At 53.4% G+C, this 25450-nt stretch overlaps 7 protein-coding genes across 7 annotated transcripts; 5 read left to right on the forward strand and 2 right to left on the reverse strand.

Annotated features, from left to right (window-relative positions):
• LTHEOB_12995 (uncharacterized protein) lies at positions 1 to 1073 on the forward strand (the record flags this gene model as incomplete). Its single annotated transcript, XM_035509923.1, has 1 exon — positions 119 to 1073. A coding segment is annotated over one exon (955 nt), but the record flags the coding sequence as incomplete, so codon positions are not given.
• Positions 1074 to 1957: 884 nt separating this feature from the next.
• Positions 1958 to 2680, reverse strand: LTHEOB_12996 (putative reverse transcriptase; the record flags this gene model as incomplete). Its single annotated transcript, XM_035509924.1, has 1 exon — positions 1958 to 2680. One exon carries the CDS (start codon positions 2678 to 2680, stop codon positions 1958 to 1960), a length of 723 nt encoding a protein of 240 aa, XP_035362891.1.
• A 1792-nt stretch (positions 2681 to 4472) lies between these two features.
• Positions 4473 to 6428, forward strand: LTHEOB_12997 (Chromatin modification-related protein eaf7 protein; the record flags this gene model as incomplete). The annotated part of the gene is made up of 2 exons (XM_035509925.1): positions 4473 to 6053; positions 6384 to 6428. The coding sequence occupies 2 exons, from the start codon at positions 4473 to 4475 to the stop codon at positions 6426 to 6428; spliced, it is 1626 nt and encodes a 541-aa protein (XP_035362892.1).
• Positions 6429 to 9536: 3108 nt separating this feature from the next.
• Positions 9537 to 11962, forward strand: LTHEOB_12998 (uncharacterized protein; the record flags this gene model as incomplete). Its single annotated transcript, XM_035509926.1, has 3 exons — positions 9537 to 10070; positions 10296 to 11036; positions 11135 to 11962. The coding sequence occupies 3 exons, from the start codon at positions 9537 to 9539 to the stop codon at positions 11960 to 11962; spliced, it is 2103 nt and encodes a 700-aa protein (XP_035362893.1).
• Positions 11963 to 12407: 445 nt separating this feature from the next.
• On the forward strand, positions 12408 to 15524 carry LTHEOB_12999 (Serine threonine-protein kinase sgk2; the record flags this gene model as incomplete). Its single annotated transcript, XM_035509927.1, has 5 exons — positions 12408 to 12424; positions 12716 to 12945; positions 12991 to 15030; positions 15082 to 15195; positions 15469 to 15524. The coding sequence occupies 5 exons, from the start codon at positions 12408 to 12410 to the stop codon at positions 15522 to 15524; spliced, it is 2457 nt and encodes an 818-aa protein (XP_035362894.1).
• Positions 15525 to 17160: 1636 nt separating this feature from the next.
• LTHEOB_13000 (uncharacterized protein) lies at positions 17161 to 18385 on the reverse strand (the record flags this gene model as incomplete). Its single annotated transcript, XM_035509931.1, has 7 exons — positions 17161 to 17195; positions 17252 to 17527; positions 17584 to 17764; positions 17828 to 17945; positions 17993 to 18033; positions 18085 to 18256; positions 18306 to 18385. 7 exons carry the CDS (start codon positions 18383 to 18385, stop codon positions 17161 to 17163), a joined length of 903 nt encoding a protein of 300 aa, XP_035362895.1.
• Positions 18386 to 19384: 999 nt separating this feature from the next.
• Positions 19385 to 21081, forward strand: LTHEOB_13001 (Pisatin demethylase; the record flags this gene model as incomplete). The annotated part of the gene is made up of 5 exons (XM_035509932.1): positions 19385 to 19589; positions 19644 to 19956; positions 20019 to 20661; positions 20712 to 20876; positions 20935 to 21081. 5 exons carry the CDS (start codon positions 19385 to 19387, stop codon positions 21079 to 21081), a joined length of 1473 nt encoding a protein of 490 aa, XP_035362896.1.
• Between the last annotated feature and the right edge of the window lie 4369 nt (positions 21082 to 25450).

Consider the following 25450-nt stretch of genomic DNA (forward strand, 5'->3'; position numbering starts at 1 on the left):
CCTCCGGCGTGCCTCCAGCGGCCGCTGCCTCGGACCCCGCCACCACGCGTTCGCCCTCTCCGAGCCGATCTTCGACCACGAGCTGGGCCAGCTGCACCAGTAGCCGGCGTCTTCGCAGTCCAGTGCGCCGCCTAGGCGACCTCCAGCTGTCGAATGTACACGTGCACGCGGTGACGCTTGAGAAGCCGGGCCAGGCGCCCGCGGACGTGAGGGAGCTGTGCAGGGACATTCGGCGCGTGGGTCGGGGCAACGGACTGATCCCGAGTGTAGTCAAGGGTCGCGCTGCTGCTCTTCTGGACGACGACCTGCTCGACGATCTGAATTTCGACGACAGCGATAACAGCGAGCAACAACGCGCCGAGCACGAGGGCTTCTGGGCTGCAGCGAACAGTCTGATGGATGCTGCCAACGAGTGTGAGGAGGATGATCTGTGCGAGGCAGACTGGAACAACGAAGTTCACTCACGTGCGCTACGGCTCGCCCTCGAACGTGGTCGTAGCGAGAGGGCAGTGTGGTACCGCAACGTCACCACGGCACAAATCAAGGATCAGTCGCTACTGCCCAGCTCTGCCGCAGGCCTGGCGGCACAGTCAAAGATGGTTGACTTTGCCGTTGTCCTCGACACCAGGTCAGACAAGGACCTTGCAAAAATTGTCCGCGCAAAGCTCCGCCAAGAGGAGCTTTCTTCTATCAACCACACTCCTGCTGAGCACGTACAATTCTCGCCTATCGCAGTTAGTATTGAGACCAAGCGCGCAGCCATCGAGGAAGACGTGGCCAATGCGCAACTTGCCGTGTGGGTGTCTGCACACTTTCGCTGGCTGCAGCGGCTCAGCAATGGAGGCTCTGCGCTCCCAACGTTGCCCTTGATAATTGTGCAAGGCCACGAGTGGAAGCTAATGCTCGCTGAGCTCGAAGATGACTCAGAGATCAGGATATTCCGGCATTTGAGTCTAGGGACCACTAGGTCGGTTCTTGGCGTCTATCAGCTCGCGGCTTCGTTGAGGCGATTGGCGGGATGGGCAAAGGATACATACAGACCTTGGCTCGAGAAGAATTTGTTATTGGTGTGAGATGGGTTCTGGCTCGAAGGAGCTCACGCTGAGTTTTATTCCTCCGCTGGCAATTATTTTTATACCCCTGTCTTTTTTTTTCTTTTTATCCTTCTTGCACAGATTAAGTCTGGGTATTGCTGCTGAATCTCATTTGAATACGAAATGCTTTGTAAACGAAAACTTGCGTACCTTTCTTTTTGTATGATAAAGAGTTCAATTATTGAGGTACAATGCATTGATAGGGAGTCTACTAGAGCAAGGGCCAGGGTGTATAACATTGTAGCAATAAAGCTATGAGCAAGGGAACTATCCAGTGCCTAGCGACCAATGGGCTTAGAGGCGTCAGCCCAAGGAGAATGAGACAACTATACCAGGCCACCGTTACCCCTATTACCGACTACGCCGCATCGACGTGGTACGGGCTAGGAAGACTGGGAGTGGGAAAACTGGTGCGGCACCTGGAGAGAGTCCAGCGTTTGGGGGCGCAGGCCATCACAGGCACTTTCCGCACTATCGCCCTGCTAGTCGCCGAAGGAGAGGCATGCCTGATGCCGATCGATCTTCGCTTGCGTGCAAAAGTGTCGAAACACTTAGTAAGGCTGCACACACTACCCCCCAACAACCCGGCTGCGGACTGCATTAGAGATTTTCCCGAACAGAGTGAGGTTATCCCTCTCCGCTAAGAAAGGCATGGGATCTCTACGGGAGCCTCATCGCTCCGGAAAAGAGTGCGCCCATTGAGACCATCATACCTTGGACTCTCCCACCGTGGGAGCGCGATATCCGGCCTCATATTATCATCACCGATCGGGACGGCGCTATCGCTCAGGCGCGGGCTATAAGGTTCGCCGATACCGTCTACACCGATGGTTCAAGCAGACACGGCCCCTGTTGCATTTGATCTAGTCTAGTGACTGCAAAACGCTTCTGACGGTTTCCTGGCGCGGCATTTGGCGCGGCTTATGGAGGAGACGGAGGGCAGTCTTGTTGTCGCTGTAGATGACGTGTTTTACCTTGGCCGCTTCAGGAAATCTAGCCACCATCTCGGTTGACCACGTGCCGCGTATTAGTTCTACAGCTTGGTGAATTGCCTGCAGCTCTGCGAATAAGGCGTCTACTGAGTCGGACTTGCCGACCGTAAACGAGTGAGCGACTATTGTTGTGCCCCTGCCGTCCACGCGCGAGATGCCACTGCCAGCCTTTCCCCTCCGTTGCAAGCCTTGTGCGAAGATGGCGACCTCTGGCTCTGGCAAAGAGCTGGCCCGACGCTTCGCTGCTTCTAGGGACTCAATCTGAACGGCCGGTCTGCTGGCCCAGGGCATTGTCACAAACGGGTGGATCGTTTCGAGGTGCTCGACGTCGATTTCTCTAGCCATCAGCATTATCCGCTGCAGCGGGGACACGAACCTCTTGTTGGCCGGGTCGATTGCGCGCTTCAGCTTCCAGGAAGCGTGTCTCTGTGGTAGAGTGTCGCAGTTGACCCAGAAGCGAAGTAGTTGCTGGTTGAGGCGGATCCCGACCGGCAGAATCGCTGCTTCGGCTTCGAGGATAGGCAGCGCTACCGTCCTGAATGCCCCGGTGATCACTCTACCGGCAATCATCTGCACTGCCTCTAGTGATTTCATTAGCGGTGCTGTTGTAGCTGGCGCCCACACTGGGGCGGCATAGGTGATCGTCGGGGCTACTGTAGCCGCGAAGAGCTTGCGCACGCTGCTCAGTCGGAGGCCTTGTAGTCTCTTCAACGCCAGGGCTGCCCGGACGCCCTCTTCGCAATCTTACCTGCATGAGCCTTGAACCGGAGTTCTTGGTGGAACACAACGCCTAGTACCTTTGCTTCTGTCCTTGGGTGCACTTACTTTTCCTTGATCACTATCGGCTAATCGGACCACCTCTGCTCGTTCCGCGTGAAGTGAATGAGCGCCGTCTTCTCTGCTTCGAACGTCGTGCCGCTCGTCGCCTCCCACTCTTCGGCCCGAGCTACGACCGTTCTTTGAAGCTTCGCCACATTTTCGCTTGCTGACGATCCAGTGACCCAGGCGCTGTAGTCGTCGATAAACGCGATGGCTCCTTTGTTCTTATTGGTGACAGACTGCACCAAGTCCACGACGAAGAATAGAAATAGTATCGGCGAGAGAGGCGATCCCTTTTCTCCAAACGATGGGCTGTCTCCTCCTGCACGACAGGAGCTGGGTAGTCTGGTCATGTGACCAAAGAACACCGTTCCACTGTGTCATGGAAATGTGTAGTGCTGCAGTACCTATATCTCGATTGAAAAGACTACGCACTCACATCGTCTTGCACAGGCCGGCTTGGAAACCACGTCGTCAGGTTTGAGGGAGGAAGCTAGGTGCGTTTCGTGCAGCTTCGCGAGCGGGATTTGTTGGAGCACACATCCTATGGTCTGTTCGAGGACGCACCCTCGTATGGTACCCTGTCTCAGTGCATACGCCGTCCTTGTCTTATCTTCAGACGGGCGTATGCGATGAGCGTGGTGGCAGTAGTCGCCCAGCATTGCGCGGCGGAGCTTTGGACGCGCTTGAATGGATGAGTCTGACGCGACGGCCAGGTACAGGTCAGTCTGGTGTGGCAACCGATGGCACGGGAGGCGGTAAAGTGGGCTGCGGAGCTTCCATAGCATGAGGGGCTGGATGGGCTGGGGCCCAGACTGGCAATTGCGGCGGGCGCAGGCGAGAAACGGCGCGGCCGGGGGATTGTTATGGTGTAGCACAACCACCAGCGTATATCGTTGGGACTAAAAAAGAAAACAGCGTTCTTGATGGGCCTGTGACTACCTGTAGAAGTCCATGCTTGGTATTATATCCACCTGGACCCCTGCGTTGTGTTGGCTCTTGTCTGGTGGTAGTTGAGGGTTTCTTGCCACAGCCAATTTCTATCAAACACACCCTGCATGGTGCTGCTTTCCAGCCTGTTAACTGCAACTTGCGACGGAATAGATAAAGAGTTGTCGTATAGGTGGCCAAGTACGTGTTTATTATAGCAGTTTGTTAAATCGATAATCTGCTTGTAGAAGAACATAACTCGACGTTTTCAGTGCCCTGTCATTGGTATTCTCAATCGCATTTTCTCCAGATGGCGTCGTTGGCGTCTGGGCCCTCCTTACACGTGTGACGAACGCAACCGAAGGTCTTCAAGTGCTCATGGATATGCCTCATCAAAATGTAGATGTATTTCAAGTGCCTATAGTTAAGAGTAGCTTAGCGTACCGGCGAAACATTCACCCGCGATCAGTTCTACCACCGTAGCCAACTCTGCAAAATTTCGTCGCTAACCTTCGTGATACCGCTCATCTCGGTTGTCTTTGAGCGCAACACACAACGCGCGACGGCGCTGACTCTCAACGCTGAGCGGACTCCTACGGACCAAGTCGTGTTGCTTCTACCCCATCCTATATGCGTCATGGCTCCACGATTGCCTGCGGAGCTTTGGAACATGGTGATGGTTTACCTCGACCCAGCTAGCAAGAAACAACTGCGTCTAGTAGATACTGAGCTCAGCCGTCTCGCGACACCGCGTCTTTTCGAGACTGTAGCTTTCAATCTAGACGAAGGCGGAATTGACCATCTGACGGCTATTGCCGCCAGTGACTCATTGATTCCGCATGTACACACTCTGGTTTTGAGGCGAACATACGGCCTGAACCATTTCTTTGATGGTTTCGAATCTTGGGAACGTTGTGTGATACACGAACCTTCCCGATCACCCGAATTCGAGGATCGTCTGAGCAACGCTGGTTCCGACGAGAACCGCTCGGATTCAGATGAGGACGACATCATGTCCGCAGAGGAATGGTCTCACCTTTCAAACGACGATCGTTGCCGCCTTTTCGATCAGTACGAGCGTGACCGTATTTCTCTAAGAGAACATGCACAGCAGCTTCTACGCGGCGTCTCCTACCGGCCTCTGGGAGCTTTGCCGGTCCGAGAGCCATCGCATGCGCGCGCAACAAACGAAGAGCTGGATCTGTCGCTCCCGGACCGCCTTGACGAAGCAATATTGAGGCTTCCGCAGCTTCGACGTTTCGAGCACGACCCGGCCTACCTGACCGATGGAAACTGGGGGGCGCGCTGGCAGCGCCTGCGCTTCCACACTACGCGGCTCATCCTTTACTCTACCGATAGAGAGGCTGAGAGGGTAGAAAACTTACAGCTTTCTCTCGCCCTCCGCGCACTAGGGCTTGCTGAACAGCGTAACAAGAGCCTCCGTAGTCTCGATATCTACGTGGCGGAGGGGGCCTTCTGGGGCGCCGTCAACCTCGGCCGTCTTTGGGATCCACTCCACAGCGCGTGGGAGCAGGAAGATCACTTAGTTTGGATGGGTGATGAGCTAGATATGAACATTGACCGCTGGGTCGACCGTGCTGGGAGCTGGTACGGGGCGCTCCGTCATCAGGAAAACCTAACGAGGGAGCTCATGAATATGGAGCATGCCTTTACGCATCTAGCCACCCTCTTTCTCCATGTCAAATGTGCTGATCATGAGGAGGATGTGTCTGCCGCCGCTCGACAGCTCTTCTACTTCTTGAGGCGTGCCGACTGCCTTGAACGCATCTCGCTCATATTTCGCATGGACGGTTGGCTCGAAGACGCACCAAACATGTCGTATCCTGACTGGAGAAGTCAACCCGGCGATGCTGCTAGCTCGCTGCTTCGCTCGTTGGGTCAGGGTCAATGCTTTCCTGCTCTGCGAAAGCTGCAGCTCTCGCTTCTCACGCGTGGCGACGATCTCCTTCTCTTTCTCAAGACACTTAGCCCCACACTCCGTGATCTTGAGCTCAACTCCGTTGCCCTGATACCCGATGGTAGACTCTGGGAATCGGTCCTGAAAGATATGTCGCAGACATTACAGCTGGAGCGCATCAAGCTCCGCTGTCTGGAGGATAACGCTCAACCCGGCGGCCGACTCATCCTTGAACCAACGAAACCGAACTGGCGTACTCTAGACGAGGACCTTATCTGCTACACTCATTACGAGAACACAGTATATAGTTACGTCCTTCATGAATCTTCCACGCCGCCTGTACTTGATCCCAGTCGATTCTTGCAACAACACGCTTTTGTTTGCGAGCGCGCAAGGGAATCGATCCGAAGACGGCTACTGGATAGAAGGCTTGCCTAACTGCTACATTTTAGATCAAAGATCCGATCTGCTATAATATTTACGGTCGTCAAATTGACTTGAGTCCTCGAATAAACTCCACACGGTTCCTGCTTTCGTGCTGGCGCTTCCATCCTCTTTGCATCTACTCGCTGCAAGAAAGCCGACAATGACGCTTTCAAAGGGGCTTCTTCAAAGCTGATTGTCTAGTAGGGGTACGCGATTCGCAAGGCAAGCGCTATCGAGCTACGACTCTAGATATTCCCGGGTTCTCTTCCAATTCTCGCAGAAGGGTCAGTAGTGGTAAGAGAGGCTGTAGTAGGTGAAGTAGGCAGCTTTGATAGACTTCGCGTAACACATATGGCATGGTCCGACTTACTAAGTTACGCGGCGGTCAGTCAATGGCGCAGCTGCAATCCGTGGTTCGTCCGGCTAGTCCGGTAGGTAAAACAAAGAAGGCGCATCCAGAGAAGCTTACCATCGTACTCATCGGACCGTACCACCCATCCACCAGATAGCTCTTCTGCAACTTCAAGAGGCGCCCCCTCTCAGCGTCTCCTTACTCCTGCCGCTCCGCCGACGGCAGCAGCTCCTCAATGCCCAGCACCCACACACAGTACACGATCCCAGCCAGCATGTACGAGTAGCCCTTCGCCCGACGCAGCGGCCCGTTTCTTGGCTAATGCCAAGCACCGCTAGAAAGTGAATCGGCTCGTTGCTAAACGGCTGATCGCCGACCTTCTCGAAGATGAACGAGCTCGACAGCTAAAGCAACGAATCAATCTGCTCCTTATCCGCCCCCTAGTCGCCCTCTAGCCTACTCAACGCCTGGAAAAGCTGTCTTCCGCGTGCCTCTGCCAGTCTGTCCACTCGAACAGCCTGCACGCGTCTCGGAGTACCCTCAGCCTTTCCTCTTAATTTTCGTCTTCAACTCCTAAGATATGTGGATTGGATTAGATTGGCCTATTCAAGTTACGGTTTCTTCTGTGGAGACATAAGAGCCATCCGTACTTTAGCGCATCATTCGCCCTCTTTTGCCTTGCCTCACTCCTCAGCCCGCTTCCGTTTAGTGATCGTGCGGCGGCTGTATCGCCCCACCAGTTCTATCCCGGCTGGACAGCCGTGCATTTGATTTCAGGAGCTGAATAACCGCCTTGACTACCCGCAAATCCGGCTTCTATCGCTCCTTTAGCCCATCGACTGGCTGCCAATTCCGCCAATCCTACCTCCTATTCCACCTCCCAAGCATGAATGAAACATCACCCTATCTTTCCCCTACTACAAGTACGAGCTCTGTGCGTGCTTGTTGCCACATCAGGCATACCAAAAGAATGTGTCGCACTGTCTCTGTGCCCTGTCCACACTCGCACTGTCCAGACTCCTCCTTCTGCAGATGGACAAGGAACAACCGGGGGAAGCTATGGTTTGTTCTGCACTGGATGAGTATAGCTGCACGCTCTGAATCGAGCCTGTTGTACAGCCGCAGTGTGTGTTGCCCCGGGAACGCCCCGTCCAGCTTGCGCCTGTATTTCCCCCATGGACTTAGTTTTACCGTTAACTCCTCTCGCTCCTGGAGCAGACTCTGTCCCACTTGTACTTCAACAGCTTCCCTTGCTCGCCTTCTGGTGCGCCACTCGACCGATGGCCGCAGGCCTGGAAGAAGTGTTTCCTGGGCCGCTCGGTGTGCCGCTTCATTCCCTGCGACTCCGCTGTGGGCTGGCACCCACATAAACCTAAACGTCGCTCCTTTGACTTTAATCCTGACGATAAGCTCCCGTGCTCTCTTGACTAGGTGTTGCCCCGAAAAACTGGCTTGCGATATTTCTAGACGCGCTGGTCCCTTTTTGCTGTTCGTGACCACCCAGAAAGTGTGCACTATGCGGCCTGGAATTGGAGCATCCGTCTGCCGAGGGCGTTGGACTAGCCATCCTAGCGCGAACACTATTTCTTGTAGTTCTGCCATTACTCCTGGCGCATTTTTGCTCCGCTCCACAGTTTCTTGCCTGAGGGTCTTGAAGCCTTTTGCTCTAATCAAGCGAACTACCGCTGCGCCGCAGAGCCCCGGCAGTCGAATTCACGTGGGTGCCTGCGCAGCAAGGTGTTAACGGCAACGAGAGGGCGCATAGCTTGGCACTGCAAGGTACGAAGAGCAACCGAGAACCGCCCTTAGAAAATATGTTACGGTCTTCAGCCATGGCACGGTGCAAAGAAATCACCACGAGACTCTGGAAGAAAACGTTCGAAGCTTCCAAGGTTGGCGAGTCCATCCGCAAGCTTGACCGCGCGTTGGCGCACTTTCACACCAAGAAGCTCTATGATCAGCTAAACTATAAAGAAGCAGCAGTGATCGCACAGTTGAGGACGTCGAAAGCGAGCCTGAACGAGCCGAAACACAAAATCAAGCGAGCAGAAGCACCCGCATGCGACTGCGGAGCAGAGAGGGAAACAGTCAAGCACTTCTCTTGGAATGTCCACGCTGAATGAATCTCAGGGTTAAAATGCAGGTAGACTTGAGAAACAGATTTTTTGGAGATCTTGCGTTCATGCTAGGCGGATGGTCGGGCACGAAAGGGCCCGATGGTAAGTATGTAGACGGGCCGCCGGAAAAGTGGCGTGCAGACATGCGCGCGATCAAAGCGACAGCAGCATTTGCTCTGGCTACTGGAAGGCTGATCGCAACCAAAGACTGAGAGCTCAATCCTTCTCTAAGCAAATCAATCCCTTCTCCAACCAGCCGTCACGCCACTACAGGGACTGACAGCACTCGAGAGGTGGTCTCGAAGGGGATGACACGAGTGGTGCATAAACGATAACTCTATGAATACGTTTCCCCTCTTTCGTTTTCGCATCTTGTTTAGAGCCCTCTATTTGCACTTTGGTCTACATCTAGTTTTCAAATCGTTCAATAGGAGAAAAGGAACGATTTCTTTGCATACAGCGGGCTGGGTCTTGACTGAACCCGGATCCCAATATGTGTGAATCATCGTCACCACCTTCTTTGCTGATGCTCGCCCTGTTTTTTAAGAGGTGTGCGATAACATTTCAGTACTGGCTATGGGAACAGCCGTTGTAGGACCTCTAATTCGATGGAGGTGATCATTTTGGACAAGACGGCGAACCAGACAATAGTGGGCGTTGCCCTTATCATCACTGGAAGCGCAAAGTCATTTCACGAGGGCGCATCGCAGCCGGTTAAGCCCGGCTCGGCCGCGATGATATCCCGGACATTACCGGCTGCGGAAAATAGCATGCGTCGGTCGCACTTGCCGGAGGCCGTTAATTTCCGGGCGCCGCGCCAAGCCATCTCGCTCCTCAGAACGCGACGCGTCCGTCGTGAATGTGTCAACTCCACACTCACGCCTCCGCATGGCTCGGCTTCGATCGGCACCTAAGCATCCGACGCTTTCGATTATGGCCAGCGCTTCGGGCAGGAAAACCCGTGCGCGTACATCAGCAGCTCGTGGCCGCGGGCAAAACGCCGCCACGGAAGACGAAGAGGGGAAGGGCGTGAATATAGAAAAAGTAGCTTCTGAGAAACGACACACGACAGTAGACGGCGGTAACGGCGGCAATGACGAGAATAGCGATGGCTGGGGCGAGTTCAAAGGCTTGGGAAAGAAGCTTGCCGAGTCGAAATGGAGGCTGTCAACAGCGCAGTTCAAGCAGGTCTTCTCGGCGGATATGCTGAATTCGCGACCATTCATGAGGCAAATAGTGGCGTGGGCAGAGTATGGCGAATACACGCTGGAGCAGGCACTCGAAGCCGTAACAGAGACGCGACACCGCATGGACCAGTGTCGGACCAATCGTAGAAGCCGCATTCCGAGGAAACACCAATGGACCGCACAACACCTTACGAAGACCATCGAGCGCCTGCATGCCCAAGGCAAAGAACAAAAGGTACTAGTACGAGCCGCCGGCCAAGGGAAGCAAGCTCACACAGAGTCTCCTACCCACCTGCGTTCGGCTACGCCGCTGCCCTCACTTCCAGATCCACCAATCGTCCATCTCAAACGCGCCTGCAACACAGACAGCAGCCCATTTGTTTATCACAAAAAGAGAAGACAGGCGAGTCTACCATCGAAGCTGGATATCAGTGCGCACAAGAAACTGACTGCTTTTTAGAGCAAGAGACAACCCCAGCGCACACGCCTTTTGCGGAGCCCGAGCATCGAGGTCGCTCGCACCGCGGATGACCACTCGCGTTTTGAAAGGTCACCTTCCTCCGTGATGGCGGAGTCACTGCCGCTACTAGATGCTGACGAGAGCACGTTTGCATTCCCCGGGTTGGGCACCGGCGATGAGAACAGTAGTCTCGTTGGCCAATCCCCTCCGCCCTCTGCTACTGGTGGAGCGAATCTTGCCTCCACAAGCCGCTCGAAAGACGTACACATCTCATCTGCACAGCCTATGCTAGAAGGACAGGATGGCTGTGCCTCACGCGACGCTACGAATGCTCCATTCACCTCCACAAAGACCGACAAAGCTAGTGTGATCGACCTGACGTCTCCACCAGATGATACAGCAGCGAGCCATATCACATCCTCCACGAGCAGTCGTCGAAACGTCTCACCAGCCGAGGACCCCACGGCGGCCGTTCCGAGCAGTGACGTGCTCGGGGCCATTCAAAGCCTCCAACCTGGTCAATGGCTCTCCGCCTCAGCTATAAACTGGAGTCTTGTGGTCTTGTCGCCAAGCAACGTCCGCGTTTTGGACAACACGGTGATAGAGCTCTCTGATCCGGCCAAGATCCATTGCAAGAAGCCACTGCGCTTCCAAGAGAACCATCGCTACGTCGTGCTACCCCTCCATCGCAATCAAAACCACTGGGTCGTCGTTTCGCTAGATCTCGACGCTGGCGAGGCGGTATATTTTGACTCTATTGCCGGTGGGAATACAGTTCCAGCAGATGTCACGCACCTGCTCGATGAGCTGATTTCATCTCACCGACCCTTTCCCAAAAGGATTGGTCCTACACAGGCGGGTCGTGCGGCGTCCAGAAGAATAGCTATGACTGCGGCCTTCATGTGGTTGTGACCGCCATCCATCACGTGGCTGGCCTTTCGCAACCGGAGAACATCGACAGCGTCTTCTGGCGTGGCCTGTTGCAACATCTCCTCCTTCCACTAGCCGACGACGACGTATCGCACCCAGACGCCATCGATATCTCGCAGACGACGCCATCCTCAGAGAGCTGTATTGTTGGCTCGCACGAGGCGTGCAACCAGGCCTGTTCTGAGGAGGACATTCAAGCGTACGAAGGGAAGCTGAAGACAGCAGTCAATGCAGTGAAAAAGGAGCTCCAAAAACTCCAGCGCGGGTCTGATTTCACCGCCGTGCGCCAGGTCCTCCGGTCTGCCCAAGACGCAGCCAATGCCGCGAAACAAGAACTTGACGTGGCTCTAGAGCCTCTGCAGCGCTTGCTAGACAAGCAGCAAGAAATAGCGTCACTCTATGACGAACACGTCCGGTGTCAAGCGCAGGAGTGCATGACGCTACAGTGGCTGTCCGGCAAGTCGAATGGCGTGAAGGATGACGTGACGGCAACGAAGGCAAAAATAGAGGGCCTCGCTGGGCGGCTACTGAGCGCTGAGAGTCGATGTCGTGCGTTGCGCTCAGGCGTGGAGTTCCAGGACGGGGTGGAGAGGGCGAGGACGGAGCGGGTGGGTGAGTTGAAGGGGAGGGGTATTTGCTTGAGGGATGATATGAGAAACTTGTGGAAGGAGCGCGCGAGGAGACGGCAGTTGGATGAGGAGGAGATGGAGAAGGAGCTGGAGGTGTTTGGCGCGTAGCCGGCTGACGGACCGGTTGTTGTCGGGGTGCCTTCATCGTTGCCGCTGTAGATCACTTTTTATTTTCTTTCGTAATACCCGATCTGATTACTATTGCTTGCCCGGCCAGCAGCTTGTCAGGGATAATGAAATGATGGTTTATTGTTGCTCTCCCTTTGGACAATTTCCTGGGTATATGAAAACGAAGAAAGCAGACGTCGGAAATGACCGAGCGGTGCTTTGAGGCTGGAGATTTCCGCCTGTCCCAGAAAACTACAGTGTATTCCCACTATTATTTAGTAAAATGCTGCATACTTCCTTTCCAACCAATTTTACAACATTCTCAGTTCTCAGTCAAGTGATGCACAGCAGGGACCACCATGCAATAGAGATTCACCATCCGAATACTTCCGGCAGGCATCCGAGTTTCTTGGCACTGATCCGTTCACGTAACAACAGCACGAACATGGGGAGCCAGAACCTGTAAGCGAGAATGTCAACTGGGCTGTTAGAAGCCGTCCGTAATTAGAATGAGAAGGCACTAAGTAGCGTAGCACACCACAGGGCATGCTCTAGGCTATTTAGCTAGATGCCGGCGAATCTACGTTGGCTCAAATTTGTCACGCAGTTGCCGCATCGCCAACTCGTTGAGCCGATGTTATCCCGAGAGATCCCCAGGTGAAACGCGATGACGCGCCCCTCTGCATCTCCACAACAGGCGCCTCTCTACCGACACGCTACGACTCGCTCTTCTGACGACAGGACACATTTCAGTCACACCCTCAAGACCTCTTTCAACTCATTCGGTGCCCTGCGGCATCGCTCGGTCAAGCAGCCGAGGTTCGCTGCGATGGCACAACTTTCAGAGAGCCAGCTTGCCACTATCGAAGGCTACCCAATCGATGATGCGCTCGACTCATTCCGAAGTGCATTCGAATCAACTCATCCTCGCACAAGTACCCGAGGTGGATTAGACCATTTCCAGCAGTTGGTCATGCAGCCGGGTGAGTAACAACCTTCCAATGAATAACGTACGCTGATGAACGCAGCAAGGAAGAGCCTTGTCCTGAAACTCATAGGTGCTCTCCAGCTACTTCCTGCTGCTGCCCAACTCACTTCCGTCGATGGAAGCCTCTTGGGTAGCGCTTTATACCACCTGTACGCACGGCTGTTGTCAAACGAAACGGATATCAAGCACACCGCTCAGCTTGTGAGAGACGTTGTAGCTGGGGAGGACGATCCGACAATATGGACGACTGTGTACGACCTCGTCCGCCAGACGCAACCCCAAGCTTCGATCATCACTCCGACATCTCCCCTTCTAACCGCGCAGCCGGTGACGCCTCCCAAATCCGCCGCATCCGCCACCCATTCAATCAAGCAGACCCCGAACACGCGCGCCACAAGCAGCATTATCGACTCCTCGGAACACAGGAAATACTTTGACGATGTGCTCAAGGCTGAGCTGGATGGTGCCTTATTCGTCGGGGTGCCGAACTTCTTCGAGACGCTCTTCGGGAAAGTTGCAAGCCTCCAGCAGACGGCTGATACGGTCTTTCAAAAATGTAGGAAGGGAAAAAATGCGCTGTACACGACAGACCGTGGCTGGAGTGGTTGGCCGGAGAGCCCGACGCAGAACAACGTGGTGGGGTGGTTTACAGGGCTGGTAGACCAGCTGAAAACACTCGCGGAAAAACACTGTTCAGCCCGCAACATCCAACGCGGAACACTGGCGCGGCCGGACTTGCCTTTGGAAGGATCCGTAGCAGAAAGAAAGATGGATCTCAGTTTCGCGGATACCGCAGCGTGCGGACGGCCTTGCTGGTCCCAGATTCTCGTCGTGGGAGAGCTGAAGAGCAACAAGAATCTGGACAGGAGCTCGGGAACCTGGCGCGACCTCGCCAGATACGCGAGAGAGGTCTTCGCTGCCCAGGACACCCGGCGCTTCGTCTTTGGCTTCACGCTGTGTGGGTCCATCATGCGGCTGTGGGAATTCGACCGACTCGGGGGTGTCGCGTCGGAGCAATTTGACATCAACAACGACGGCCTGCGATTTGTCTCGGTGATCATCGGGTACCTCATGATGGACAAAGAGCAGCTCGGATTTGATCCGACCATCCAGGAAGCAAACGGCGAGCGGTGGATCGAAATCAAGCGCAACAACAAGACGGAGCGCCTGGTTCTAGACGAAGTCATCAAGCGGCCCTCGGGCGTTGCCAGCCGGGGGACGGTCTGCTGGAAGGCGTATCGCCAAGGGGACAAGTCACGGAGGCCGTATGTAATCAAAGATTCGTGGCAGTATCCCGAGCGCGACGAAGAGGGTGTGTTGTTAGAGAAGGCAACGAAGAAAAAGGTCATCAATGTGGCGAGGCACTATCACCACGAGACAGTCCACGTGGCCGGCGTGGAGGACGATGTCTACAGCAGCATCCGCAAAGGGCTGGACGTTGCGGGGGCGAGCAATTACCGGCCGAGCGACTCCATGCCACCTCCGAGCACGTCCGGGACCGTGCGAAGCACCCGCAGCACCAGCTCAGCGGGGCAAAAGAGGCCATCCAGCGACATCGGCGCATCAGAGCGGGTCAAGAAACGGATCTGCACCGATTCACAGCAAATAGTAAGAGGCAAGCTCCCGAAGAACCGTGTACATCGTCGTGTGATCGTCCGTGACTATGGAAAGCCTATCTACAAGGCGAGTTCTCGAGCCGCCCTGCTCACTGCGATGGGGGGATGCATCGAGGGGCACCGGTCCCTGCACGAGGCTGGCATGCTCCAGCGCGATATCTCAGCGAACAACCTCATGGTCAACGAGGAAAGTAGCAACCCATCCTGGAAAGCGTTTTTGATTGATCTCGATCTCGCGATCGATGAGGAGAGGGAGGCTGCTTCGGGAGCCCAGGGCAAGACCGGCACGCTGGCGTTCATGGCAATCGGAGTGCTGCTAGGGGAGAAACACTCGTTTATGCACGATCTCGAGTCATTCTTCTGGGTTCTCTTCTGGATTTGTATCCACTACGAAGGGCCGGGTAAGGGGAGAGTGGTGGAGCGGTTTGACAAGTGGAACTACATGAACACAGAAGAGCTTGCGGGTATGAAATTGGGCGTTGTTGCAGATGACAGCATATTTTGCAAAACGATAGGGGATCACTTCACTGAGTATTATCGACCATTCGTACCTTGGATCGAACAGTTGCGGAAGGCGGTCTTCCCGAACGGCGGAAAATGGAAACAGAAAGAGCCGAAGCTGTATTCACGTATGACGGAAATACTTCGAGAAGCACGAAAAGACCCGAACGTGTTGAGAGGATCGTGAGTTCCCACTTCACTGGAGCAGAGAATTGTGGTGGAAAAGGTCTTGTTTTAGTGTTCGTCTTTCATGTTGTTTGATACCCCTGCATTAAGATTGACTGTTGCGGATGCTTTTGTGTAAGCGAAATACTTCATTCACTTGCGGCATTCTCGATGGCTGGTTAGATTGTATTACGCTGTATCTACTAAGGCTGGCAGTTCTGACGCTTCTCTTGCAGAATTCCCGTCTGAGCTCGAATGCCAGTTCCTGACGAGATCGATAACCCCACCGTGAAATTTTGACGAGAACTCACAATGGAGATACTGTCATCCATGGCATCTTTGAAGAAGACGAGGTCTTCGGTAGAGCTTGAGAGGGCGAAATTATAGGTGTGAGCGTGTGGGAAATGGCAATATAACTTGAAGGCAAGGAGGCCAAGCGGGAAGGGTGAGGAGGGAGAGTTTGAGGTCGGTGAGATAGGCGAGGGCTGACAGCGGGCAATAGAGACAGCAAGGTGAATGAAGACAAGCAGAAGTGCAGGTCCAGGTGAGAGCTGTCCCAAACCGGCAGATCCTCTCCGCTATCCCGAAGCATATTGAGGGAAAGCTGATAACGGAAGAGAATACAAGAGATGGTAAGCGATGGTAGGTGAGCGCAATATTGCCCTTAGCAATGCAGGGACCACGGTAATATACTCAAGTGCCGGGCTTAGCTTCCTCCTGCACCGCAGGAGCTGGGATTTTTAATCACGTGACTATGGTAGACTATCCCCTGCTATGTTTCGAAGGGCGAACATATAACGTTACGAACTACTTTAGCGGTAGAGAGAATCGGTCCATGGTGCAGGCGCTAACAGTCCTCCGGCAACGAATCTACGAGGTGTCGCGCGAGGGCAAATGTATCTTGCTCCTGCCATTTGACGTCAAAGGAGCCTACAACGGCGTTGCGCGAGACGTGCTCCTCCAGCGGCTCCGACAAAGAAGGGTGCCGTAAATGCTACTCAAATTGGTGAAGGTTTTTTACTCCAACAGGAGTACTTCGGTAGTGGTAGACGGTAAAACCTCAAGCGCCATGGACACCACAAGCAGGGCTTCCGCAGGGATGACCTCTCTCACCGATACTGTTCCTATTATTCAACGCCGAATTGGCGCCATCCATGGTTAATAAGAACAAAGGAGCTGCCGTGTTCATTGACGACTGCAGCGCTTTGGTTTCCGGCCCTCCCGCAAGCGAGAAGGTTGCGAGGCATCAAAGAACAATGGTGGCTCAAGCCGAAGAGTGGGAAGCGACAAGCGGCGCGACGGTCGATGCACAGAAGATGACGCTCATTCACTTCATGCGGAACGATCAGAGGTGAGCTGATCAGCCGATAGCCGTTTAGGAAGAGAGGCTAGTTCACTGAAAGGCAAAAGCAGAGATTCTGGATGCCGTCTTCGATCAGAAAGTCCGGTTTAAGGCCACGCGGGGAGAATTGCGGGAAGCACGAGGTTGGAGCGTTCAGGACGGTGGATTCACCTGTAATCGAAACCGAAGCAGCGATCCTGCCTGGAGATACACGGTTGGCTCTTATACCTCCACAAAAGATATCGTAGGCTAAGTAGACCAATTCTACCCTGACTAGCCCACATACGTTTGGATGCGTAGACGAAAATCACCTCTACCGTATACCAGCTGTTCGACAACCATGGAGTACTACTTGCTCTTGACGTCCCTTCGGCTCGCTCGACGTATTTGAAGCTCTTGGTAGAAGTACCAGAGAGCATAATAATGCCAAAACCGCTCCTTGTACGCACACTTCCCTCTCAGGCTTGTGCCCGCTGCGACAGTGCGATGATATTAGTTGTCACACATATGTCCTCGTCCCTGCTGTGTGCTTGATTGCGTATGAATTCCTTCCAGGAAGATGTTCTCTTCGCTCTCACTGCACCACTTAGCCGGTGTGTGCGTCACTCTTGTCCCACGTATCTTTGGCGACCCTTCAACTTCGTCACCCATGCCACTACTCAGTCGGCGGAGGTTACCCGTGCCTCTGAAATATGGTACGCCACTTCCGGAGTCATCTCGTGACCGCTTCAGGCTGGACCAGCTCCTGAACGTGCTCTTGAACAGCGGCTGCAACGCTGGTACGGAGACACAGATCAGCCCCATGTTGACCTCAATGCATGTGCACAGCTCGGCAGCTGCCCATTCGTAGCTGAATTCGGCGCCTGCATTAAGCGCAATGGCATTTGTGACTTGCCGAGCAATGGTACCGGCAACAGCAAGGATGATCACGCCGAAGATAACAACAAGGCCTCCTGAGTTTATGAGATATCGGTCAGTATATTAAGACAAACGGAGAGAGCTCACTCACTTCTTTGCGCCTGCTCGATCTGCAGGTTATTCAACACTGGAATTGGCAAAAGTGCGAGGACCATGTCGGTCAGTATATGAAATGCGGCGTTGAAGTAGTTGAAGGAGAGGAGGTCAATGCAGCCCACTGGGAACGTGCTGCTCCACACAATTGACATGGGCATGCACATGCCCAATGTGGCCTGGGTGACTATTAGTTTGTGAAAAAAAAAAAAAAAAAGATAGAGGATGGACGTGTAGCCTACAAAAGTAGATGCAACCCCATGGAGGAAGATGAGGGCTCCTAGGATATGTAGAAACTTGATATGTGCCGGATGGGAGGCAATGCGCAGATACAAACAGACGATGCTGGTCTTGATGAGGCTGTCGAAAGGTCAGTCGCGAGAAGCCGCTTTCTTGGCCTCACTTACCCCAGTGCTAAGTAATAGATGATCTGAGTACACCACGCCCACTTCGCAGTCGTTAGTGGCTGAAGGAAATCACAAAGAAGGCATTCGCTTACTTTTCTGCCATGATTGACCTCGTATGTAGTCAGATCAGCGATGTGCTTGCCAATTCCAAGACTGAACATGAACGGAATGCAGGCAGTGATTCCAGTTGAACATATCGTTGCAGCGATAATAAAGTAGTCGTCGACACCTAGGCTGGTGACGACAAAGAGCCTCGTGTAGAGCCTGAATGCTGTCAAGATGTGGGATTCCGGGAGAGTTGTGCTGCACTCACCGCAGAAGAACAACGAACGTACCAAAGGCGTATGCCACATAGCACCATATGGCAAAGTATGAATGGTTTTCGGATGCCATTCTGTCGAGTTACTAGGTACTGCTACTAAGCTTGTTCAGCGCCACAGGGACGAGAGCCTATTTAAGAGCGCGGCATCAACTCAGACCAAGCGATAGCCTTGGTACCAAGTCCAGTACCACGAGTAAGTCGGTCCAACAGTGGGTCTCGCAGAAAGCAGTAGCAGGCCAGGTTTCATATGATCTCAGCATCTGCTCTCAACCACGAGCACACTATGCCTCTGAGAGAACCCCTAGAGGTGCCTCGTCATTCCAAGTCAGAGGCACGTCTCCCATTAGGTCTGGGAACACGGTAGAAAGGGGTGCTGTGCCGCAGATGGGCGCTCTTGGTCTGAAGAATTGCGGCGAAGGTGCTTACACCGCCACATGCGGACCAATAGAAGAACACGGAGTCAGAGGACTTGAATTGGCGAGGAAAATAATTTCTGAGTTGTGTGGCACAGCGCTGTGCCGCACTGGCCGAGGACCCTGGATCCTTTCCGCCTGCCCAGTACATGTAAGATCCTCATCAACTGTGCTCATCAATCTCGCTTGTGACGAGGCAATTGCGGTTCCTCACTTGAGCGGCGATGAATGCCAAGGCAAACTCGGAGAGTTTGTAGATAGTAAAACAGAGTCGTCCGGACGTCAATCCAAGCTGAGGAAAAGTGGGTGCGGCGCGGATAACTGCTGTCGGAACTGCCGGCCCGTGGTAGGGATGACCCCGCACACGCGTTAATAGTTTTACGAATGGCTTCTACACATGTTCGCCAGCGTACTTGTTTCTACGTGGCCTATCACATCACCGAAATACGGCCAAAGACCCTTGTCACACTTGCTGTAAGAACCCATCGTCGTCACGCCAGCGGTCGGATCCGGCGCTGTAATCTTTGGTTTCATACATCCGGAAATGATCGACCTTTCCCACAGTTATACATAACCATAGACAGCGCCGCTGCTCCAAATGCATTGTTCCACTCACCGCATTGCCTATCTCCGGCTTGTATGCCCAGTGAAGCCAGAATGACCTTTTCTTTTTCCTATCCCACTCTCTGCTCCGTTTCGCTCGCTGCCTTTTGCCTCGGCTGGATCGTCTATCAAAGATTCCTCTCCCCCCTCTCCCAGATTCCGGGCCCTTTCTGGGCTTCTATCTCGCGGCTATGGTATTTGCGGAAGATCAATGCGGAGGACATGCACCGCTACACAAAAAAATTGCATGATCGATATGGTCGGGACTTTCTATTTGGCGCCTGCTTTCGCCTTCGCTAACGATTCGGAAAAGGGCCTATCGTGAGAATTGCTCCCAACGAGTGCTCCGTGTGCGATCCTCAAGCCTGGAAGGAAATCTACGCTGTCAACGGTGGCTTCACCAAGACGGATTTCTACCTCACCCAGGCACCAAATCTCTCTCCGCACGCCGACAGCTTCACGCAGCTGGACGAGAAGAGGCACACGTTCCGTCGCCGCATGATCCAGCACATATTCGCCTTTAAGACGGTTCTGGAAAACGAAAAATACGTGGATCCTGTCATCGAGCTGTTCATGCAGCGCATGGGAGAGCTCGCCGACAGAGGTGATGCATTTGACATCTCTGAGTGGGTGCATTGGTGGGCTACTCCCTAGATAACTCAAACGCAGAGGGCTGACGGGCTCACAGGTATACGTTTGACGTTATCGGCGAGTTGTTCTTCGGCCGTGCGTTTGGATTCCTACGCGAAAGTAAAGATATCGGAGGCTACATCGCCGCTGTGGACATCATCCTACCGCACGCTATCCGTATGGCAGTGCTTCCAAAGGTCCTGTGGCCGCTGCAGATCCTTATGTTACCGTTTTCAGCGACATTCAGGCACGGCGTATCAGTGTTCAATTCTTTGACCGCAGTGTCGAAGAAGCTGGTAGACGAGCGTGTCGAATCGGGCAAAGGCCGGCCGGATATGCTCGAAAAGCTGTTGGAAGTAAGCCGGGAAAAGTCTCCAGACTTCGATATCACGGATGTGTACACTGAGTCGTACACGGCCATCTTTGCTGGCAGCGATACTACTGCCATTGCTATCCGCTCTGCGCTGTACAACCTTTGCAAGAATCCCGACACCTACACGAAGCTGCAGGGTGAGATCGATCGACATGAAGCCGAGGGCAAGCTCAGCCCAATCGTCACGTACGCCGAGGCTTCGAGGATGCCTTATTTGTCTGCAGTCTGCAAGGAGGCCATGCGTGTGTTCCCACCAATTGCTCTCACGTTCCCGCGTCACGTCCCCGAGGGTGGTCGCGAGCTCTGCGGTCATTATATCCCGGCTGGAGTAAGCTGCCTCGTCGTAAATTCCAGAAAAGATGATGCTGACAGTCGCAGTACCGCGTTGGCGTGAATCCAGCTACATTCCACTTTGTAAAATCGATCTTTGGCGAGGATGCGGACGACTTCAACCCTGATCGCTGGTTCCGCTCCGAGGCGAAGGAAATGGACAGACACATGTTCCAATTCGGACAGGGTACACGTCAGTGCATTGGAAAGAATGTGCGTTATACGAAACTCTTTCTCTATGTATAGGTGCTAACTTCCGGATGTGGGGTAGGTTGCTGCTGTGGAAATGTGGAAGTTTCTTCCACAGTTCCTTCGCTCTTTCCGCATCGAGCTTGTCGATCCAAAAGCAGAATGGAAGGAAATTAATTACTGGTTTGTCAAGCAAGTTGATATCAACGTTTGGGTGTATAGGAGGTAATGAGGCATAGCAAAGGTGGACAGGTGAGGATAGATAGCCTAAAATATAGGAGAATTGTATGGATTGGACTAATCTACCTAGGCTACGACGCCCTCTATAGAGGCGTAAGAGCCATCACATATAAATTGTCGAGCCTTTCATTCGGTGTTGTCTTGCCTCATCTCTCAACCCGACTCCGTTTACTTATCATGCGGCGTCTGTACTACCTTACCAGCCCTAAGCCAGCTGAACATTTGCACAGTAGAATTCAAGAAGTGAATAACAACCTTAACCGCCCGCACTTCCGTCATCCATCGCTGCTTTAGTGCATCGACCGGTTACCCAGTCCGCTAGTCCCTGGCTTCTGCTCCATTCTTCAGAAATATACGAAACGTCCCAATTTTCGACTTTCGACCAGGTCCACACTACAGAGAATCTGGAGATCAGGTGATAGGGCGAACTTCGGGGTAAGCCAGTGCTCTAGGCCTCGCTCCCCCATGTCGCCACGGATGCCAGGAAATTCATCAGAGGAAATTCCTCGTCACGCGAGGGCTGGCACCAGCCGTGGCCATTCGCTTTTGTACGCCGACTTTACGCGACCGTCTTTCCTCTGGATTTGGTGAGTGTCTTTCCGTGGATGTTTTGACCTCATTTAAGTCATTTCTTCTGGACTGCACATCTGGTCTGCGCCGCGCGCGTCAGTGGCTAGCATCAAGATACGAGATATGGAATGATTTGTTCAGACGCAGTGAGCCACATCGCTGACAATCAAATTGGCATATTTCTATGAGGTAATAGAGAACGAGTTGCAGGTGAGATACGCGGCATCATATAGAGTCGAAATCGAAGGTTGCAAAACGATAGACCCAGAGTACCTAAGCCCAATCATCCCTCGACAGTGAGCGTTAGTTTGCCAGCACAGCCATTAAAATCCGCATCGACGGGGGAAAGGGAAATCGGGCATGTAAGCGGCAGGATGGCACAGACGCAGCGTTTTGGCACAATTGCCGACACATCGTCGCGTGTTTGGGAGAAAAGGGAGAAGCGGGTTGGACTAGACCGTCTGAAACGAGGCGAAAACACCTATACCTGCGCGTAGGCTATGCCTGTAGGATCACGGCGTAATGGGCCATATCCTGTCTGGAGTTGCAATTTGGCTGATGGAATTGCGTAGAGGTTGCTGGCAGCTGCGGATGCTCAGGACGCGACGAACGCGAGGGGCGCGCCAAGGCTGAATGGGCCGCCATAGCCAGACCAGTTCACGGCGCGCGCCCCTGGCCATGCATGTCGTCCTTGGCGTTCATCGTTGATTGGTATCCATGGCTTGTCTTGTCTCTTGGCATACCGCGCCTCATCATTGGGTGACTTTGCTGGGAAGCAGTTCGTCCCAAATCATCCTTCCATCCACTTTGACCCTTCTGCCACCACCACCGCACTGTCGCCATCCATTCAGGCCTGTCAGATCAGCTACTGGAGGCTCACAATCCAACGCCGCGAGCATCGTCATTCCTTCAGTATCCACTTGCACAACGCCTAGGTCTGGCAAGACTCGGTTCGGTAAAGCTGCGCAGCTAGACCGAGAAGCTTGCACACAACCTTCTACGCTTGGCAGCTGCGCCAGTAAACGCACCGGTGTGTTCATCACGGCCTCGACACACTATTCGCCAATTTCCACAACCACTCATTTTCAGGCGTGCTGTCTAGATATTTTCTCTGCTTCTCGGCACGGAGGATCTCAACTGACTCGCACGGAAGCGCGCAGTGCCAAAACAAATCAGACCGTGAGTTCGAACGTTCTGCTCAACGAACTCTACACTCGGGCGCAACAAACATGGCCGCCAAACATGTACCCCCAATTTCTCATATCGAGATTTTGGCCCCTTGCCTTGGTGCCCCCAGCAGCGAAAACGACCCTTTGGTGCGCTATTTTATCGAGAAACATCCTTCTGATGGTATTGTGGTACCTGCTTGCTCTTGGGAGGTATGCTTACCCTAAGTATCATCCAACAGTTCGGAGAGATAGCTTAACAATATGCTATAGATGCTCAACTATTACGCGTACCGTTCCTTCAACGTTTGTGACACCAAGTTCGCCCTCCATTTCGATCCAAAAGAGACTCGCTATTCGATACAACGGGTGATTGGTGGATATCTCACCCTGAAAAGCTCGAGTTCGTCGAGAATTGTGCCCCTGGCGAACTGTGTGCTCGCATATACGCCTTTTTCCTTCCGCACTCGCCTTCCAGAATGCCTGCCTCGACTTATACTACCGAGGACAAGGAGACGCCTTGGTGGTCGAAGGAGGTGTGGATGAGAGCACCACTTTTGGGCAAGATGGTCGAAGAGGAGATTTTTCCGGGTGCCAGCTCAAATTGGGTTACCAAGACAGGTGCCAGGCCTCCATGGTTGGTGGCTCAGACAAGGCTAGCACTGAGCAACAAGAGGCCCGGATCATCACACTCGATGACCTTGCGCTCTCAGGCTCGGTCCAAGTTTCCATTTCTCAAGCTCCCACGGGAACTCCGAGACGAAATTTACCGATGAGTCCTTGATTTTGCAGGCTTTGAGAGCCTCGTTGCGAACGGACAACGGTCGTGCGATAGGTACCTTCCTCAGACGCCTTCAATCCTACTGGTCTGTCGCCAGATTTCCATGGAGGCTCGGGAGGTTCTCTGCAAACAACCCTTACATCTGCGCTTTTGCCATTCACCAAGCGTACAGCACATCAGCAATCTGACGAGCTCTAACTTGATATGCAGACTTCGGTTTGTTAGCTTGGAGAATACCACTTCAACCGCAGAAGACGGTTCCTGTGTATTCTTCTTGATTGTGGCTGCACAGGTGGTTGAATTGTGGAAGACGGAGATGGAAATGACCGTTTTCCGGTGTCAAGGTACCTGAAGATTGAATTGAAAGTAAGCGAAGAACAAGACGACGCTTCCCGTCAAAACATGGTTCTCCTTGAACAATCGTGGCATCTTGCGAGCAGGTGTAAGGAGCTTCTCAATTCCATCGTCGAACCGGTAAAACTTGAAATCGGAGGGCTACTTTGGGAGTACAGTCGTCTGTACGAGGAGGCAACACAAAGTCCTCGCCGTTAACCCGCAATGATCATCTCCTCGGGCTGGCCAAAAGGAGAAAGGGAGAAGGGGAGGGAGGGAGAGAAATACCGTCACGCCGCTAAGCGCTCTAGCTCACTGTGTCGCAAATGGGTATGTACATTCAAATCTGATCAACATCTCTTGACACCTCTGACGACGCAATGCAGCCAGAGAACCATCCCAATGCCAAAGAAACAGAGCCAACTGCTGTTAATAAATCATCGTTGCTACAGACGACACAGTCACCGGATAATTGCAGCAGCATCAAGACACATGGAATAAACTGGATTTTACTGGCATGTCCAGGCTACGGTGTCTTCTACAGAGACACAAGAGCCGTCTCATATATGTTGCTACGCTATTCATCCACTCTTTTCTTGGTTCAGTTAGCCTTGCTTTGTTCCGTGAGCGGCAAGCACCACGCCACCATTCCAGACCGACCCCGGTCGAACACCTGGGCATTCAATTGACAGCAGGGTTTGGACTACCGCCCTGACGATTTGTACGTCCGGGTTCCGTATCGGCTTTGGTTGGCCATGTGTATGTACGGGAGCAGAATCTTTTAATAACCTCTCGCCCGAACAAGGTTTTGCCTGCGAGACATCAGATACCCATAGAAAAGGTTGGGTCAACGCTCACCCTGGCCGATGGCATTGAGGCCACAAGAGTTGAGAGAACCAGTCAAATTACGGGGCAAGGGAGACTCATGAGTGATGGGAGCAACGGCACACTAAGAAAACAAAACAAGAAAAAAAAATTACCTACTGAACACAGCAACAAGAAAGCTGAGAAAGTTTTGATCATGCTTCCCAAACACGTTGGCGAGAGCGCTGACGAGCAGACTCAGGCTATGACTGGCGTGGGAGAGTGCACCCCAGTCCAGGGTGATGAATCACAGGTATGCAAGCAAGTTACAAATTTTCTCTGGGTCGATGAATGCAGCGTTGCAGAAGAAACACGGCGCATGTTTTGTAACACCGTACCATGCATCCTCGTTATTGTCGCAGCATATATCCCCGCCCTCCAGGTACCAGCATCAGCTTTTCCGACTTGCTCCAGCGCCGCAGACCACTCTTTACGTCTGCGAACTGCCACACTAGACACTCAGGAAACTCAACGGATGCCTGCGTGGCCCGAGCGTACAGATCTCTGCCCCGACACCATGCATGAGAGTACCGCCGCCGAATTCCACCGTGCAATGCTTTGTCTGTGGACTGATGCAGTCCGAGCCTATCGCGCCACAACATATACTCTGTTTGTGACACCTGTAATCGTTACGCTAGCGTCCG

This window comes from Lasiodiplodia theobromae, assembly GCF_012971845.1.
Source record: "Lasiodiplodia theobromae strain AM2As chromosome Unknown scaffold_95, whole genome shotgun sequence".
Classification (NCBI taxonomy): Eukaryota; Fungi; Ascomycota; class Dothideomycetes; order Botryosphaeriales; family Botryosphaeriaceae; genus Lasiodiplodia; species Lasiodiplodia theobromae.